The sequence below is a fragment of the Varanus komodoensis genome, unplaced genomic scaffold (genome assembly GCF_004798865.1).
Source record: "Varanus komodoensis strain SLA01 unplaced genomic scaffold, ASM479886v1 scaffold42, whole genome shotgun sequence".
Lineage (NCBI taxonomy): Eukaryota > Metazoa > Chordata > Lepidosauria > Squamata > Varanidae > Varanus > Varanus komodoensis.
The window spans coordinates 6,031,412-6,047,740 of NW_025335972.1; the positions used below are offsets into that span (position 1 = coordinate 6,031,412).

At 43.6% G+C, this 16,329-nt stretch overlaps 1 protein-coding gene across 8 annotated transcripts in view; it reads right to left on the reverse strand.

Annotated features, from left to right (window-relative positions):
• The window catches only part of RFX1 (regulatory factor X1), an 88,944-nt gene that overhangs the window by 22,665 nt on the left and 49,950 nt on the right, over window positions 1–16,329 (reverse strand). For all 8 annotated transcript variants that reach the window (XM_044443566.1, XM_044443559.1, XM_044443563.1 and 5 more), the window contains 4 exons: window positions 11,182–11,277; window positions 9,178–9,273; window positions 5,250–5,344; window positions 1,060–1,429 (listed from right to left, as the gene is read on the reverse strand). In XM_044443566.1, the coding sequence (XP_044299501.1) occupies window positions 1,060–1,429; window positions 5,250–5,344; window positions 9,178–9,273; window positions 11,182–11,277 (657 nt within the window). The remainder of the gene's footprint in view (window positions 1–1,059; window positions 1,430–5,249; window positions 5,345–9,177; window positions 9,274–11,181; window positions 11,278–16,329) is intronic.

Below are 16,329 nucleotides of genomic sequence, written 5' to 3' on the forward strand. Positions count from 1 at the left end.
CACAGACTCTCAACTCAACCTACTTCACAGGGTTGTTTTTGTGGGGATAAGATGGAGGAGGAGATGTAAGCTGCCTTGAGCCCTTTGTAGGAAAAAGGCAGGATATCAACTGGAAAATAAATAAATAAATAAGGGTCTACAACTCCCAGCTTGACCCAGCCAACACAATTAAGCCCCTTTCTGTCTAAACTTGTAGGACTTAGGACTGAGTCTTTATACTCTAAACTTTCACTTATATCTGTTTTGAAGACAGACTTCGTGAAAGGCATGGTGGACTCTGCCCCCAGGTAAAATTTGCCTCTCACTTTGTCCCTTTAACAGTACCTCAAAACTCTGCATCACCTGATGACATCTATTATTGGATCAGCTGCTGCTGGAGCAAGGTAAGTTTTAAAATGTGTTTATGATCATCTGATAAAAGCTATTGCCTCCCTTTGGGGATGTAATAAATCCTAAATTCTGAACAGATCAACTTTCTGCCCTAGAGCCTACAATAGACAAGATGTACCATGAGTCCATCAGAAAGAGCCCCAGTTTCACCATAAACAAATTCCTCATCACACCTATGGGGACTGTCAGACCAAACAGGCATAAGGAAGTGTTTCATTTCTTGAGTCAGTGGTTTTCCAACTTGCCTTCAGGGAAACCTTTTCCAAACTGGCTCTTCTATTGAAGAACACCTGCACACTGGGGCATTTTCTAGAATACTCACTCAGTTTGCACAGGGGTGATACCCTTGCTGAGACCCAAGGTTGCTTTGTGTGAGCTGAGAAACAACCTAGAACATGCTCCGGAAGCTGCACCTTCCAGGAAGAGATCAGCAGTGGGCAAGGAAGGTCTCATACAGGGAACCCTGCCCAATCCTTATTGAAAATAAATTACACATCTCCTCAGAGAAAACACAAGATTACCCAGAAAGCAGCACTGAAATCCACTGCGTCAATGGGAGCATTTGGACTGGCAGCAGAGAAGAGCACAAAAGTTGGCCGGAGTGTTCTTGCCCACACCCCAGCCCCTCCCCAAAAGGACAAGATATCCTAGTAAACAATTCAGACTTACAGTTGCTGGGGAGGCACGGGTGGTATGTGAGTAGGACTGGCTTGAACTTCCTAGCATGTAACCGCCTTGAATCACGTATGTCCCTGCGCTGCTGCTGCCGGCACCACCTCCAGCTCCTGCAGTGCTGCCACTGCCGCTGCCGCCACCGCCGCCGCCGCCGCCTCCACCTCCTCCAGCACTGCTCCCTCCGCTTGGGTTGGCTATGATTTGCCCTCCAGAGACATACATGGGCACTGAGCCACTGCTGGCCACTGTCTGGGAGGTTGCTGGAGTGGAGACCTGTGTTGGAGTGGCTTGTGATTCATAGTAGTTTGCTCCAGCATTCTGGGTGTAGAGAGGGGTTTCCGTGTAAGGGTAAGTACTGGAGCGTCTGAAAAGAAGAAAGCCCATCAGGTATTGATGTCACCCCCCTCTCCAGTAGAAAAACTGCCACCTGTAACAGAGGGCAAGGTGGCAGGTAAGTACACACACCATCCTTCAAGGAGTACAGTCAACATGTGGCAGATCTGCCCTCCCACTTTACCAGGGTAGAGTCTTTGTCTAACTACTTGATTGAGAGATAGCTGAGGGACAGGCCTTGGTTCAATCTAGTCCTTAAAGCACTTTTTTTCCATAAAGCATGGTTCAGTATCTTTAAAAAAAAACCCAAACCAGTTAACACTGACTATTTTAAAGTGAACAAACAGCTAGAAAATATGACAGAGCAGGAGCAACTGATAATAAGATTTACAGAAAATGTATTATCTAAAATCTGTAAACTACTCTAAAAATACGAAACAGAAACAGAACCAGTTAAAGATCATGTGGATACAAAGCATTGGAAAAAACATCCTAATGAAAATTTGGGAAAATATTTGGAGTAAAAGCCAGAATGTTTCATTAAATTCCTCTATTAAAGAAGGTCTATATAAGATGATACTGAGGGATATTGAGGTGGTATCTAACATCAGTTAAAATAAATAACAATTATTCTAATTGCTGGAACTATCAGTAACAGATAGATTCTGATCACTTAGGATGGGAAAGAAATACTGGAAGAGAAATACTGAAGAATGATTAATAAAAATATGGATAAAATATTAGGCAATAAAAGTCTATTAAAATATAGAGAGGAAACAAAGGATGTATTGTATCAATAGATTTCTTACTCAACAACACAAATAATTATTAGCTTATAAAATGGCTGCAGAAAGAAAACTATTCAAAAAAGTGGGGAGAATAAATAACACCTTTTAGGGAGAAATGGTTGGAGAAAATAATTGGATTTCACCATGATGGCAAAAATAAATATGTATTAGAACTGCAGAAAAAAGTCAGAGAAGATAATTTACAAAAAATCAATCTCCTATATTCATTTTTGTAGGTGCAAAACAATATATCAAAATATAAAATGAGTTGTTCAATAGTCTGTCTTATAAAGGGTCCTTTGGTCCCTAGAGAGCATGTAGATGGCCACACATACCAGGTGGGCAAACTGCTCCAACTTCAGCTCTGGAAATCCACATTCAGATTGCCCTCTCATTTTGCATAGAAAGAACCATGCCACCAGCTTCTCCCAAGTCATGGAGAAGGGGCTTAGAGGGAGAGCAGCACATCCAAGGCCCAACATATCCTGTGGCACCTCAACCTCCCTCCCTCCCTCCCACTCTGAAGGGCTGCAGTTAGACAGCCAAAATCTCTCTATAAGTCTGTTTACTAGAAAACAAAATGTAATACAGTATTCATCTATATTTTAGTTATACAAAGATCATCTGTTTTGCAGAGGGATCCTTGGTTTTCTATGGTTGTCCCACTCTGAATAGACCAATCATCCTTTGAGTTTGGAAGATTATAAGCAGTCCTGCTGGACTGCACCCAAAGGATATGATCCTTTTGCTCCTTTTGGCCTCCATGTAAGCCTCCAAACCTGGTTTATATGCATCTTCTGCCTGGCACAAGGTGCAGCAATAGCGATCTCCAGTGCACCTCACACCAAGTATTTTCTCTAGATGACTGTCTTCAGCTACCTGGAGATTTAGTGCCAGGAAAAGGGCAGAAAGGAAGCTGGGATTGCTCTAAGCCGGCAGCTCCAGCCTCCCCGCCGCCTCTTCCCTCAGCACACCCTTTCCTCCCTGACAATTAGTTAGGACTTTGGGACTGGTGGGGCAGGGCAGAATTCAATCCTTTCTATGCTGGTTGTAAGGTGAGGGGAGAGTCGCAGCTCCAAGGCTGCAGGACCTTACAGCTGGTCCTGAGAATCCTATGTCCCCACCCCCCAGTGGTTTCAGGGAGCCACAGTTAGCTACTACATACTTAGTTATTTATGAAATGTTAACATATACAAAAAAGAAAAAACGGTTAATCTGTAGATTTGGATCATTCACAAGAAATCTACCATGCTTGATAGACTTGATACTTTTCCTGCCGAGTTGTATTCTTTTGTCTCTTACACTGTTCTGCAACCTCCTATCACAACTTTCTATTTGTCCAGTTCATCGTGTCCTTCCATATTGTTGATGCTTGATGTCCCCAGAGTAGTAGCCGTGTTCACTTGCAAGAAAAACAATGGCAAGCTGTGCAACACTTTAATGATGGGCAGAGTAACCCTAAACAGGAGATGTGGAAAGTGAAATGGCAAAGTGTCCACTGCTTTCAAAACCTGAAAAGTCAGGACAAGCGGTGTGTGGGCACTTGTGTGTTAGGACTGAGGGTGAAAGATGTCCCTTCAGCCCCCCTTCCATTTCCACCCCTTTTTTATTTTATTTATTTATTAAAACATTTTTATGCCGCCCCATTCGCCGAAGCCTCGGGGCGGCTTACAACAATAGCTGTTTTACTGTTTTGTTTCTCCCTGCTTCTAAGAGTAAGAAATGTCTACAACAGCCTAAGGTCAGTCTACACAAGAGAGCTCCCAGAGAAATGGGGTGGCCTTGGATTCCAGGATCCTGCTTCACCCTTTCTGGAATGCCCTGCTTAGAGGCCTACAAGACGCAGCAATGCCACTGACTGTGTATTTACAGCCTTAAAGTTTTCCATTGACATACTGGAGACCTCCATGATGAACAGCTAGCAGAGCTCTTCTCTGCCAGCAGGAAGGCACTTCGGCCCTATCCTAACCCCACTGTACAGAATAGGGTGGATTGGATTATAAACTAATAGGTTTGTTGTGACATACTCAATCATTCAGTTTTTAAGGTCCTACAAGAATCTTCATTGTTAAGGTACAATGTGCTAATGGGCCTTTAAAACACACCTTTTATTTAGTAATTTACTGACTTAGGTGTAAATTTTAATCCTTAACTGCTTATAAAACAAAAGTACTTTGTATGTAAAAAAAATCAAGGTATACACCCACTACACAATAAAAAGGAAAAACTGCTTAAACATTGTTTAAGTGCTATTGTCCACACATTAATGCTCCATCTCTCTTTGGATTTTGCTCTGGCTGAGCCTAAGGGTAAGTGATTCATAACTGTGAAACCCACGCTGATGTTACTATGGATCTAGAATCTAGATCATTAAGAAGAATTCTTCATGCAGTTGAAAACATTTCCAGCCCCGGACTCTTGTTTAGAGAATCAAAGCTACTGAGTGCAAGGGGGCTGACCATCTCTGATACACATACAACCTGGAATCCGTTTGCACCTGTGTGAAAAATTATACTGTGCAATTCACAACTCCTTGACTGCGTCAAGGCTCTGGGACCCTGGACTTGTTGGCTCAGGCCTCAGGGTAGGACAAATAGGGTAGGACCTCCTTCTTTGAAAGCAGGCACTTAAGCAACCCTTTGGCATATGAACAGGACTCGAGTTAGAATCTGTTTTTACTCTGGTATTGCTGTGTTTGTTGTATTTTAATTGAAGGTTTTAATCAAGCATTATTTATGAATGTAAGCAATCTCAAGCACCATTTTTCTTGGTAGAATGGTGTACAGAAATCAAATAGGTCAAAAAGGTCAATAAGAGAGCCAGTGTGGTGTAGTGGTTAAGAGAACAGGACTGGGACCCAGGTGATCTGGGTTCTAGTCTCTGCTCAGCCATGAAACCAACTGGGAGACTTTGGCCCAGCCACCAACTCTCAGCCCAACCTACCTCACAGGTTTGTCATTGTGGGGATAAGCTTGAGAGCAGCAGGAGGAGAATGATGTAAGCCACTTTTGTCGTAAGAAAAAAGCAGGATATAAATATAATAAATAAATAGTAAGTATTCACATGGTGCTTGCTGTGTAGCTGGCATCTCCTCCTTCCACATACTGCACCTGGTTAGGATAGACATGCTGCACAGGTACCTGCTGGAGCTGCTGGACCTGAAAAGGCAGAATGCAGCAAGCAGAGGAAAAACAAATTGAGATGAGAGAGGCAAGGATGGTCAAGTTAATTCTGTCTTGTCCCTCCCTGCTGATTGCTTTAGGGAAAAGGCCACCTTCTTGCCCTTACAGTCGTGCCTACCATAATTCTAGTCTGTGGCTACCTCATTTGCCTTCATCCAGTACCTGACACTGAGCTACCATGAAACCAATAAGAATAATAATCCTGAAGAGAAATGGCAAAATAAGTACAGCAGAACTATTATTCTAGAGACTAAGGATTCTTCCACAAATCAAGCCTCAAGAGGAGCCTAGGCTTTAGGTCATCTGCCTCAGACATAAGAAGCACAATAGCATCACACGCAGAATGAAATATTTCAGGATTTCTGTTGAGCATTACAGATTTTTCCCATTTGGCATGCAAGGGTACATAATTCCAGCATTGCTTAAGAGCTCTTTATATATTACACTTTATACATTACACCCTATATAAGGAAGGTGCAAGTGTGACAGTCACATGCTTGCATCATACCAGGCACTGATCAAGGAACAATAATTTGACTACAGTGCCTTGCATCTTGCTAGATTTGCCCTTAAGTAATGAATGAATAAGCCCTTTACAAAGATGGCAAAATATTGTTTTATAAATTGCTTTTATAATGTTTGCTTTATGGTCTTATAAAACAAGAGGCCATTAACTCGCCGTGATGGTTTTGTTAGACAAGAGTAAACTCAGACTCAGGTAGGTGCCTATGTTTCAGTAGGGTATTACAGAACAAATATTGAGAACTCATCAAGCAAAACACACTGCATGATCTAGCCTGTCTAGACTGAACTTTGTTCACCTGCCCAGACGTGGTGATTTGGGTTCCTAGCTAGCAACAACCTGTCTCAGTTTTGGCCTCCAAGTGTTGAACACTCCTCTGCCCACATAAATGTGCTTGCTAGGTCAAACACTTCTCCCACAAGCCCCAAACCCCCAAGAGTTCCACATTTACACTTGGCTGAAACAAAATCAAATCCAGTGCTGAAGAGGTCCAAGAATTTCAACTCCTCTGGCAAGGTGTGGGAAAGGAAAGATGGCTGCTCTAGCACCACTGATTAATGGAAAAGTCACATTTTGAAGAGAAGGGGGGCAGGAAGAAAGGGGCTGATAGTGGCTAGCTATGGTATCTACAGTATATCACAGAAGTGAGTACACCCCTCACATTTTGTAAATATTTTATTATATCTTTTCATGTGACAACCCTGAAGAAATGACACTTTGCTACAATGTAAAGTAGTGAGTATACAGCTTGTATAACATTGTAAATTTGCTGTCCCCTCAAAATAACTCAACACACAGCCGTTAATGTCTAAACCGCTGGCAACAAAAGTGAGTACACCCCTAAGTGAGACTGTCCAAATTGGGCCCAAAGTGTCAATATTTTGTGTGGCCACCATTATTTTCCAGCACTGCCTTAACCCTCTTGGGCATCGAGTTCACCAGAGCTTCACAGGTTGCCAGTGGAGTCCTCTTCCACTCCACCATGACGACATCATGGAGCTGGTGGATGTTAGAGATCTTGCGCTCCTCCACCTTCCGTTTCAGGATGCCCCAAAGATGCTCGATAGGGTTTAGGTCTGGAGACATGCTTGGCCAGTCCATCACCTTTACCCTCAGCCTCTTTAGCAAGGCAGTGGTCGTCTTGGAGGTGTGTTTGGGGTCGTTATCATGTTGGAATACTGCCATGCAGCCCAGTCTCCGAAGGGAGGGGATCATGCTCTGCTTCAGTATGTCACAGGACATGTTGGCATTCATGGTTCCCTCAATGAACTGTAGCTCCCCAGTGCCGGCAGCACTCATGCAGTCTCAGACCATGACACTCCCACCACCATGCTTGACTGTAGGCAAGACACGCTTGTCTTTGTACTCCTCACCTGGTTGTCGCCACACATGCTTGACACCATCTGAACCAAATAAGTTTATCTTGGTCTCATCAGACCACAGGACATGGTTCCACTAATCCATGTCCTTAGTCTGCTTCTCTTCAGCAAACTGTTTGCGTGCTTTCTTGTGCATCATCTTAAGAAGAGGCTTCCTTTTGGGACGACAGCCCTGCAGACCAATTTGATGCAGGGTACAACATATGGTCTGAGTACTGACAGGCTGACCCACCACCCCTTCAACCTCTGCAGCAATGCTGGCAGCACTCATACGTCTATTTCCCAAAGCCAACCTCTGGATATGACGCTGAGCACATGCACTCAACTTCTTTGGTCGACCATGGCGAGGCCTGTTCTGAGTGGAACCTGTCCTGTTAAACCTCTGTATGGTTTTGGCCACCGTGCTGCAGCTCAGTTTCAGGATCTTGGAAATCTTCTTATAGCCTAGGCCATCTTTATGTAGAGCAACAATTCTTTTTTTCAGATCCTCAGAGAGTTCTTTGCCATGAGGTGCCATGTTGAACTTCCAGTGACCAGTATAGAAACACAGTAACAGAGCGAGTCAGAAGGGGCCTCCCGGGCCATCTAGTATGAGAGAGTGAGAGCAATAACACCAAATTTAACTCACCTGCTCCCCATTCACACCTGAGACCTTGTAACACTAACGAGTCACATGTTACCAGGGAGGGAAAATGGCTAATAATACCCAATTTGGACAGTTTCACTTAGGGGTGTACTCACTTTTGTTGCCAGCGGTTTAGACATTAATGGCTGTGTGTTGAGTCATTTTGAGGGGACAGCAAATTTACTGTTACACAAGCTGTATACTCACTACTTTACATTGTTGCAAAGTGTCATTTCTTCAGGGTTGTCACATGAAAAGATATATTAAAATATTTACAAAATGTGAGGGGTGTATTCACTTCTGTGATACACTGTATCTCTGGGAGGTGAAATGCACAGAGCTTGCTATTCTTGGATCTCCGTGGTTGCCCTTTGGAGGACCTACTTTAAGTGCTGTAGCTGCTGTTCCAAACACTAGCACCTGAGGGACTCTCTGAATCTTGACTCTCTGGTTGGGACTTGAGTGATGAGAGGAGAGGAATGGCAGCTGCTCTATCACCACCTTCTGTTGTGGCAGGAGGAGCGGCTGAGGAAGCATGCGAACGAGCTCCACCCACTGCTCCGAGGCGGAATCTAGCGAGTGCATGTAGTGGAGCCTGTGCTCCTGGCTGGATAAACAGCAGCTGGCCAGCTGGGGTGTGCTGCTGCTGCTGCTGCTGCTGCTGCTGCACTCTAGGGAGAGACCTGGCTGAACTCCTTGTTGCTCCTGCTGCTGCGGCTGCTGACTGCTCTTAGAAGGGCCACTGTCTTTGCTCTAGACAATAAACAGAAAGACTAAAGCAATCAGAGCTGGCACAGAAGCCAAGAAAGGCCCTATCAAAAGACCACATTCAGGGCAGTGGATCTTCATATCCCAACTCTTCTAAATTTAATTCAGTGGTGCAGTTCCTTCTGCAACAGTAGCTAAGGAGACACCTTACAAATAAGGAAACTTTCCTCATTTAATTGTCTTGCAGCTGGAGTGGCTATTGCAGTGGAGGAAGAAACCATCCATATGAGAAGGAAAGCTCTGGGCGATTGCTAACCACATCCACAAATGGAGGGGAGAAAATTAGCAGCAAGCAGGTCCTGTGTTGGGCGTTCTGCTGCAGCTTAAATGGAATTAAGCCCAAAGTACCATTCCAGGTAAGGAATTTAAGACAAGGATGGATGGAAAGGCTTTAACACCTCCAAGGCTAGGTATCTACCCTGTGGAGCAGCAGACCTCATTATGTTCTGCCATGATTAGTCCACAGCAGCTGCAAATGCAGGGCAGCAGGAGAGCAACAGACAAGGACACTTACCTCTTGGGTAACATGAACCTGTTGTAGTCCTTGCACTGCCAACTGTTGCACTGTGCCTGCTTTGGGAGTTGAGGGAGTCGTCTGTACAACAGACCTCTGCAGAATGAAACAAACAAGAACTCTTCAGTTCCATTTGGTAAACCAGCTGTAGCCTGACGGGGGCAAGCCACTCTCTTTTTTGTTAGTGGCACTCTAAAGAGACCCAAACAGGGTTCTGTTAATTGCCTGAAAAGGAGGAGCTTCTTTTCTGTATGGTGCTCTGTATCTTCGCAAAAGCACAATTTTTCCAAGAGAGGGACAGCCCATCCTCAGGGACATGGGCAACTGCTTGGAGAGAAACAGACTCTTTCAAAATTCTCATGTATCTCCATTTTCAATGTCTGGATCAGGTTGTCTAGAAAGTGAAAATACCTAGGCATTTTTGGGAAAAAACTTCTTGTGCTTCCAGTGTTGAATATTCTGCAGTCTAGTCTAAAAGTCCCAAATGGCTTAATATTTTTCCTTTGATCTGCCTGCTACAAAACCTGGTCAAGAGTGGACAATGCCCCAGAGTTGAATTATTTCCCCTCAGAGAGGTTTGAACTACTTTCCTCTACTAGACAAGGCACAGTGTCCCAACATTCTCATCACTAGGCTACTACAGAGAATTTTCTGAAAATTCACTTCCCACCTCTGGTGGTCATCTAAATAAGTGCAAAAAAAAAAAAAAAAAGGAGTGTGGGCAAACACAGTTTTTTATCCTATTGAGAAATGTGTTAAAATCTAAGGAAAATTAGCAAAACTGAATATATAAAACTGAGACTTGATTTTCAATGAGAAAATGAGAAAATTAAATGAGAAATTAGTCCAAACTAATAGTAGAAAACAGTGTTCACACTGCTGCAATCATACACACAGCTATGTGGGAGAAAATCCCTTTAAACATAGCAGGGCTTACTTCTGAGCAAACATGTATGAGACTACATTCTATATAATGCCAAGTTATTATCCTTTTTTTAAAAAGTGTTTTACAAAACTATTATTTGAGAATCCAAAATATACTAAGAAGCCAATTAAGTTTATATACCTAAGTTGCAATCACACATCTCACTTGGAAAACATTTGGATTCTGAACATAGATACAAAAAAGGCTCTGTTTTGAAAATCAAAGTAACAGAATGTTTCACTTCTTTAAAATTAGCAGCTGAACAGGAATAGCCTGGAAGACCATTAACAAGACAACAGTGGTGTATGACCATTCTGTCCGTGTGCCTGGCCATCCTCTGTATTTCATTCCTGTTCTTCATTTCTTCGCCACTGAGACCTGAGTTTGCTGTCTATTGTTGTTTTCCATTATCTGGTGCTCAGTACCCATGATGTTTAGAGTTTTATCTGAGAAGCTTGTTAATTAATCTTGTTTTGGGACAGCCATGGGTATAATCTATATGCCAGCCAAGGCCTGGAATTCTCACTCAGTTATTTATTGGGCATAGCTTAGCTTAAGTTAATCGCTTAGATAGCTGTTATTCATTGCTTGGGTGAGTTTGAACAAGATGAGTTTTGGGGACCAGGCAGCTCTGGGCAGTTCCTCAGTTAACTTGAAAGTGTTGTTTATCACCAGATTGGCCTAGCCAAGGCCGATGGTCTGATATGGGAATACTGAAGATGCAGACACACACATCTTTTAAGATTCTTTTCACATTACTTATCTGCAAAATGTACGAATTTGGTCTAGCGTAATAAGAGAAACATGACAGTTACCCACATTATTGCATTCTGGAGTTCCATATATATAGATGTTGGTAAATGTAAATTATTACAAAATTCACAACTACTTTAATTAAAATACCAAAAAGTGGCTGGTTGAAGTACAAAAAACATTTGCAGGTGCACTGTGAGCAGACAGCAATTTGAGAATCCAGGATGACACCTTAACAAGTTTGAGCTTTTGTCACCCCCACAATCTGGTCATGTTACTGAGACAAGTGAGCAATCACTATTCTACTCCAAGTAAACATTCAGCACCTCTTGTGCAACAGGCACTTGTGGGACTCCGTGGACCTGGAGCTGCTGAACTTGTCCTGGTTTAGTGGCAGAGCTGCTGTTCTGGACAGGAGAGCGCTGAAAGGCAAAAAGATGACTTTATCCTCTAGGTATGGACAAAAGAGAAAGGCAAAATCTTCTTCTACTATCCAAGTTCACTGGCCACTCCTACCCAATCACTGCCTTTTTGATTAATGGTTATAAAAGAGAAAGATTTTTTAAAATGGCAACAAAGGGGAAAGGACCATCCCCAGTGTTAACAAATCTGATGTATTCACTTTCTGAATAGCTAAAGTCTGGAGAATCTGAAATCAGAAAGAAAAGTTTCTGGCAACCTGCCCAGCCTCCTGTGTCATGCAAGGCCTGAAAGTCTAACAATGCTCTTGTGAGGTTTTCTCAGGACAAGCATGTTGGTTTAAATGGTGTTGAAGGACGGAATGATCTTATACTAGAAATTTTAAAAAGCAACATTCAGAAACTGATAGCTGAACATTCTGGTCTCCCAGAACAGAAGTTGCCCGCCCGCCATATTTAACCAAAGGATACTTAAGGAACACATAATGGACAGGACTGCTTAATGAGATATCAATAATAAGCTTGATATAACATATCTTGGTTTAAATCAGTTAACTGGTGGATAATTAATCACAAAACGTAAAGCCAATTACATTGTTCAAGCAGCATGTACAAAATTCCAAAAATATTATGACAAATTTTGGTGGCTCAACAGCATATGAAGGGAGCAGAGAAAATAATACATATCAGCAAGTTCCATTTTTTTGCATCATTAATAAATATATTTATATGGTTTTCAGGAGGAAAGTTCTGCAAGACGATAAAAGATAAACAAATGCATTCATAAGAAGATGAGAAAAGCCATGCTGGATCAAACCACAGGTCCATCTAGTTTAGCGCTTGATTCACACAGTGGCAGGCCAGCTGCCCACAGGATTGCTCAAGCAGGTTCGGTGCAAGAGTGCCCTTTGCCCGAGCTCCTCAGCAACTGGTATATGCAGGCATGCCACCTCTGGTTAAAGGAGGCAGCACATAGCCAGCAAGGCTGTCCCATAAATCTGTCCAATCACTTTTTAAAGCTATCCAGACTGGTGGCCATCACCACTTCCTGTGGCAGCAAATTCTATGGTTTAACTATATACTGTGTGAAAAAGTACTTCCTTTTATCTGTCCTAAACCTCCCACCAATCAGCTTCATGGGATGACCCTGGGTTCAAGTGCAATGGCAGTGGGAGAAAAATGTCTGTACCTTCTCCACACCATGCATTATTTTAAACAGCAATATCACATCTCTCCTTACTCGCCTTTTTTCTAAGTTGAACAGTGTCAGTTGTCATAGCCACTCCTCACAGGGGAGCTGCTGCAATCCCCTGATCATTTTTGTTGCCTTTCTCTGAATATTTTCCAACTCTTGTTTATATTGAACTTCATTTCCCATTTTGATGTCCATTCTCCCAACTTGGAGAGATCCCCCTGGAGCACTTCACAGTCCCTTTCAATTTTCACAACCCTAAAACATTTAGTGTTACCAGCAAACCTGGCCACTTCTCTACTTATTCATAATTTATTTATTTAAAACATTTCTATGCCGTCCCCATTGCAACAAAGCCTCGGGGCGGCTCACAATATCCATAATTCCAGATCATTTATGAATAAGTTGAAAAGCATTGATCCTAATGCAAAACCCTATGGGACTTCACTGATAACTTTTCCCACTGGGAGAAATTGCCAGTTTCCCCCACACTCTGTTTCGTTTCTTTAATGAGTTAGTGATTCATAAGAGGACCCTCCTTTTTTTAATTCCATGACTGCTTATTTTGCTCAGGAGTCCTTGGTGAAGGACTTGGTCAAAAGCCTTTTGGAAGTTCAAGTAAACAAATGTCTACTGGATCACCCCTGCCTACATGCTTATTATTATGCTACACTCTCAAAGAACTCTAATAGGTTAGTGAGAAAAGACCTCCCTTTATTTTTTTTTCCCAGCAGGGAGTGCATCTCTATGTGCTTATTGATTCTATGTTTAATAATGCTTTCAAGTAGTTTACACAGAACAGATGTTAAGATAAATGGCCTGGAATTTCCCAGATCTCCCCTGAACCTTTTTCTAAAAATTGGCATTACATTGACCATTCTCCAATCTAAGGGCTAATTTTAGGGGCATGTTAAATATTTTGCTAAGAAAGGAGAGCTATCATGAAAAAGGGATTTTTTTTCTTTTTGTATGATTCATATACCACTCTTCATTTTAAAAATTTCAGTGCAATTCACAAATAGCATTAAAATAAAAGTAAATTGAACAACAACACAAAAATTAACAGAAGCTTCAAACTTTAAATCAGACAAAAGAGAAAGCAATCATTTTCAAGGACTAAGAGAGGAAAAAAAAATATTTGCAAGCCACAGCTACCTAGGAAAGAAATCCAAAAGCTGGAACCATTGCCAAGAAAAAGACCGGTTACTTACCTGTAGCTGTTGTTCTTCAAGTGTTCATATGTGCATTCACACATACGGGCTCTGCATACATGTGTGGAGCCTGCTTCGGAAGATTCCAAAGCTAATTAATTAGTACTTGGTGGGAACCACTCCCCTGGGCACACCCAGCATGTGTGAGGGGCTCCCACCAGATGTTCAGTTCTGAAATAATGAGACCACCACTATGCACTTCTATCCCTTGACAGGGCCCTGTTAGACAAGGGAAACACCAGGAGGGGATAGTGGGCAGGTTTGGGTGAATGCACAGATGACCACTTGAAGAACAACAGTTACAAGTAAGCAACCTATCTTTCTTCTTCATAGTCTCTGTGCATCACACATATAGGCAACTGGCAAGCTGACGAGTGGAAGACTGAAGGTAAGATTGCCCTGTCCAAGGCGCAGTTGGCTCTGGCCCAGACGTTGAGGTGGTAGTGCTGGACAAAGGTTGATGGGTTCGACTATGTTGTGGCCCTGCAAAGAACAGGAAGGGATACCCCAGCATAGAAGACTATAGAGGTGGGCATCGCTCATGTAGAATGAGCACATATTGGTCCAGAGGGCTGGAGTCCAGAGAGCTCATAGGCAAGGGAGATCACATGTACAACCCATCTTCTCTAGTCTTTGTGAGCAGATAGGGAGTCCCTTCTTTGCACCACCATAGGCAATTAAGAGTTGTTGTGAGTGTCAGAATGGTTCTGCTCTAGACTTGTAAAAGGCTAGGGCCCTCCAGATGTTGAGGGAATGGAGTGCCATCTCAATTGGGTCCGACAGGCTTGTGAAGAAGGCATGCAGGACAATGTCCTCACTGAGTTGAAGGACAAAGATCACCTTGGGTAGAAATAAAGGATTGGGTCAAAGCACCTTGTCCTTGTGGAAGGTGCAGTACAGAGGATCGGAGCAGAGACCACCAGGTCGTTTGCACAGTGGGCCAAGGTGATGGCAACTAACTAGAAAGGTGGTCTTCCATGATAGGAGTCACAAGTCCGTGGTGGCCATGGCCATGAAAGGCTTTTTGTGAGAGCCTGAAGGACTACAGACAGGCTCCAGGCTGGTGTAGGTGGTCAGATTGGTGAGGCTAGGTTTTTAAAGCTCCTGAGGAATCACCAGGTGAAGGGACGAGAGCTGGAGTAGCCCTGTATCAAGTGTAGAAAGCAAAAATGGCTACTGTGTATACTCAGATGAAAACTGTCTTGCGAACCCAGAAGAAAGAGGAATTCAGGAACAGGAGGATTTGCTGTATGGAACAACTAAATGACTGGAAACTGTGTTGCATGGCAAAAGAGGTCAATGCTCTCCACTTTGCATGGTACAAGTGCCAAGTGATCAGTTTCTGGGCTGCTTCCAGCTCCAGGAGGAGATCTTCTGGTAAGTCTTCTCCACAGTTGGATCCTCCATGCCATGAGGCAGTGTGTGTGGATCTCTGGAGGTCGGACATTCACCAGTCCTGGGAAAAGATGTTGGGTTTGAGAGGGAGGTGCAGGAAGATTTGGTTGGATAGGTTCAGATGGTGGGGGAACCAGGATTGCCTGTGCCACCAGGGTGTCATGAGGATGCAGTTGGTTTGATCCCAAAGGAACTTTCTGACAGTGAAGACAGTATTAGTAGGGCCAGTGCCGCAACCAGTGAAGGCTTGGATAGTTAATCTGGTGAGATGGACTCTGATGGGTAGTTGCTGGAGTCCAACGCTTGGGACTGAGGCCTGGAGCTTGACAGAATAGGAACCAGGAGGAGGATCACAGCAGCCAGACTTGTGGAGGGAGCACTGGGTCCTTGTGTCTCTCTTTCATCTGGATGCTGATGGTCTCTGACTGGGGCAAGGGACCTCAGTATGCAACAAGGCTGGGTTGGAGTGGGCTGAGCTCCAGTATGGCTGTTCTAAGCTTCTCAAGTTAAAGGAGGTCCAGCATACTCAGCAGAAGCCTCAGTCGTAGTGTCTACTGTGGGTCAATACTGGCCAGTTAGGTCTACAGCTGCATTCAAAGATGGGCAAGCAGGAGCAGGACCTGTGTCTGTTGGGCTTGAGGGAATGGGTCCCACTCAGAATTGGCAGAGGAAAGGTGCATCTCAGAACTGAGCCAACCAACAGAGCAAGCTGTATGGGCAGAGAGGGGTCTCATATCTTGAAAAGGATGTCATCGGGGTGGCCTGGCATGTTGGATGTGTCAGTAAGGAGTGGCATTTGGGACCAGGTTCATACTTCAACTTTGAAATACATGGGATGTCAGTAGGGGGCACTTTGACATCGTGCTCCACCTTAGAGCATTTGGTACCAACTTTGGTTTTTATTGTGCTGGCCATTTTGGAGAACTTCAGGTTTTCTGCCAATTTTTTGCCCTTAGCAATCTTTGCTGCACGGCCCATCTGGGGAGTGGCTGAAGGGGATCCTGCTGTCACTGCCAGAGATGCAGAGAAAGTAGAGGCCCCAGATGTTGAAGACTGCTCCACAGGAGGAGGGGAGTCAGTCCAATGGTGAGCTCTGCCCATCAGTTCCACTTTCAGAGAGAAGTTGAGTAAAAAAGCTACAAGGAGCAGAGGAGGAACTTCCATGATTGCAACTGAAGAGAAACTGAGCATCAGGTGGGAGGCCCTCCTGCACACCAGGTGTGCCCAGGGGAGGTACTCCTGCCAAATACTAATTAA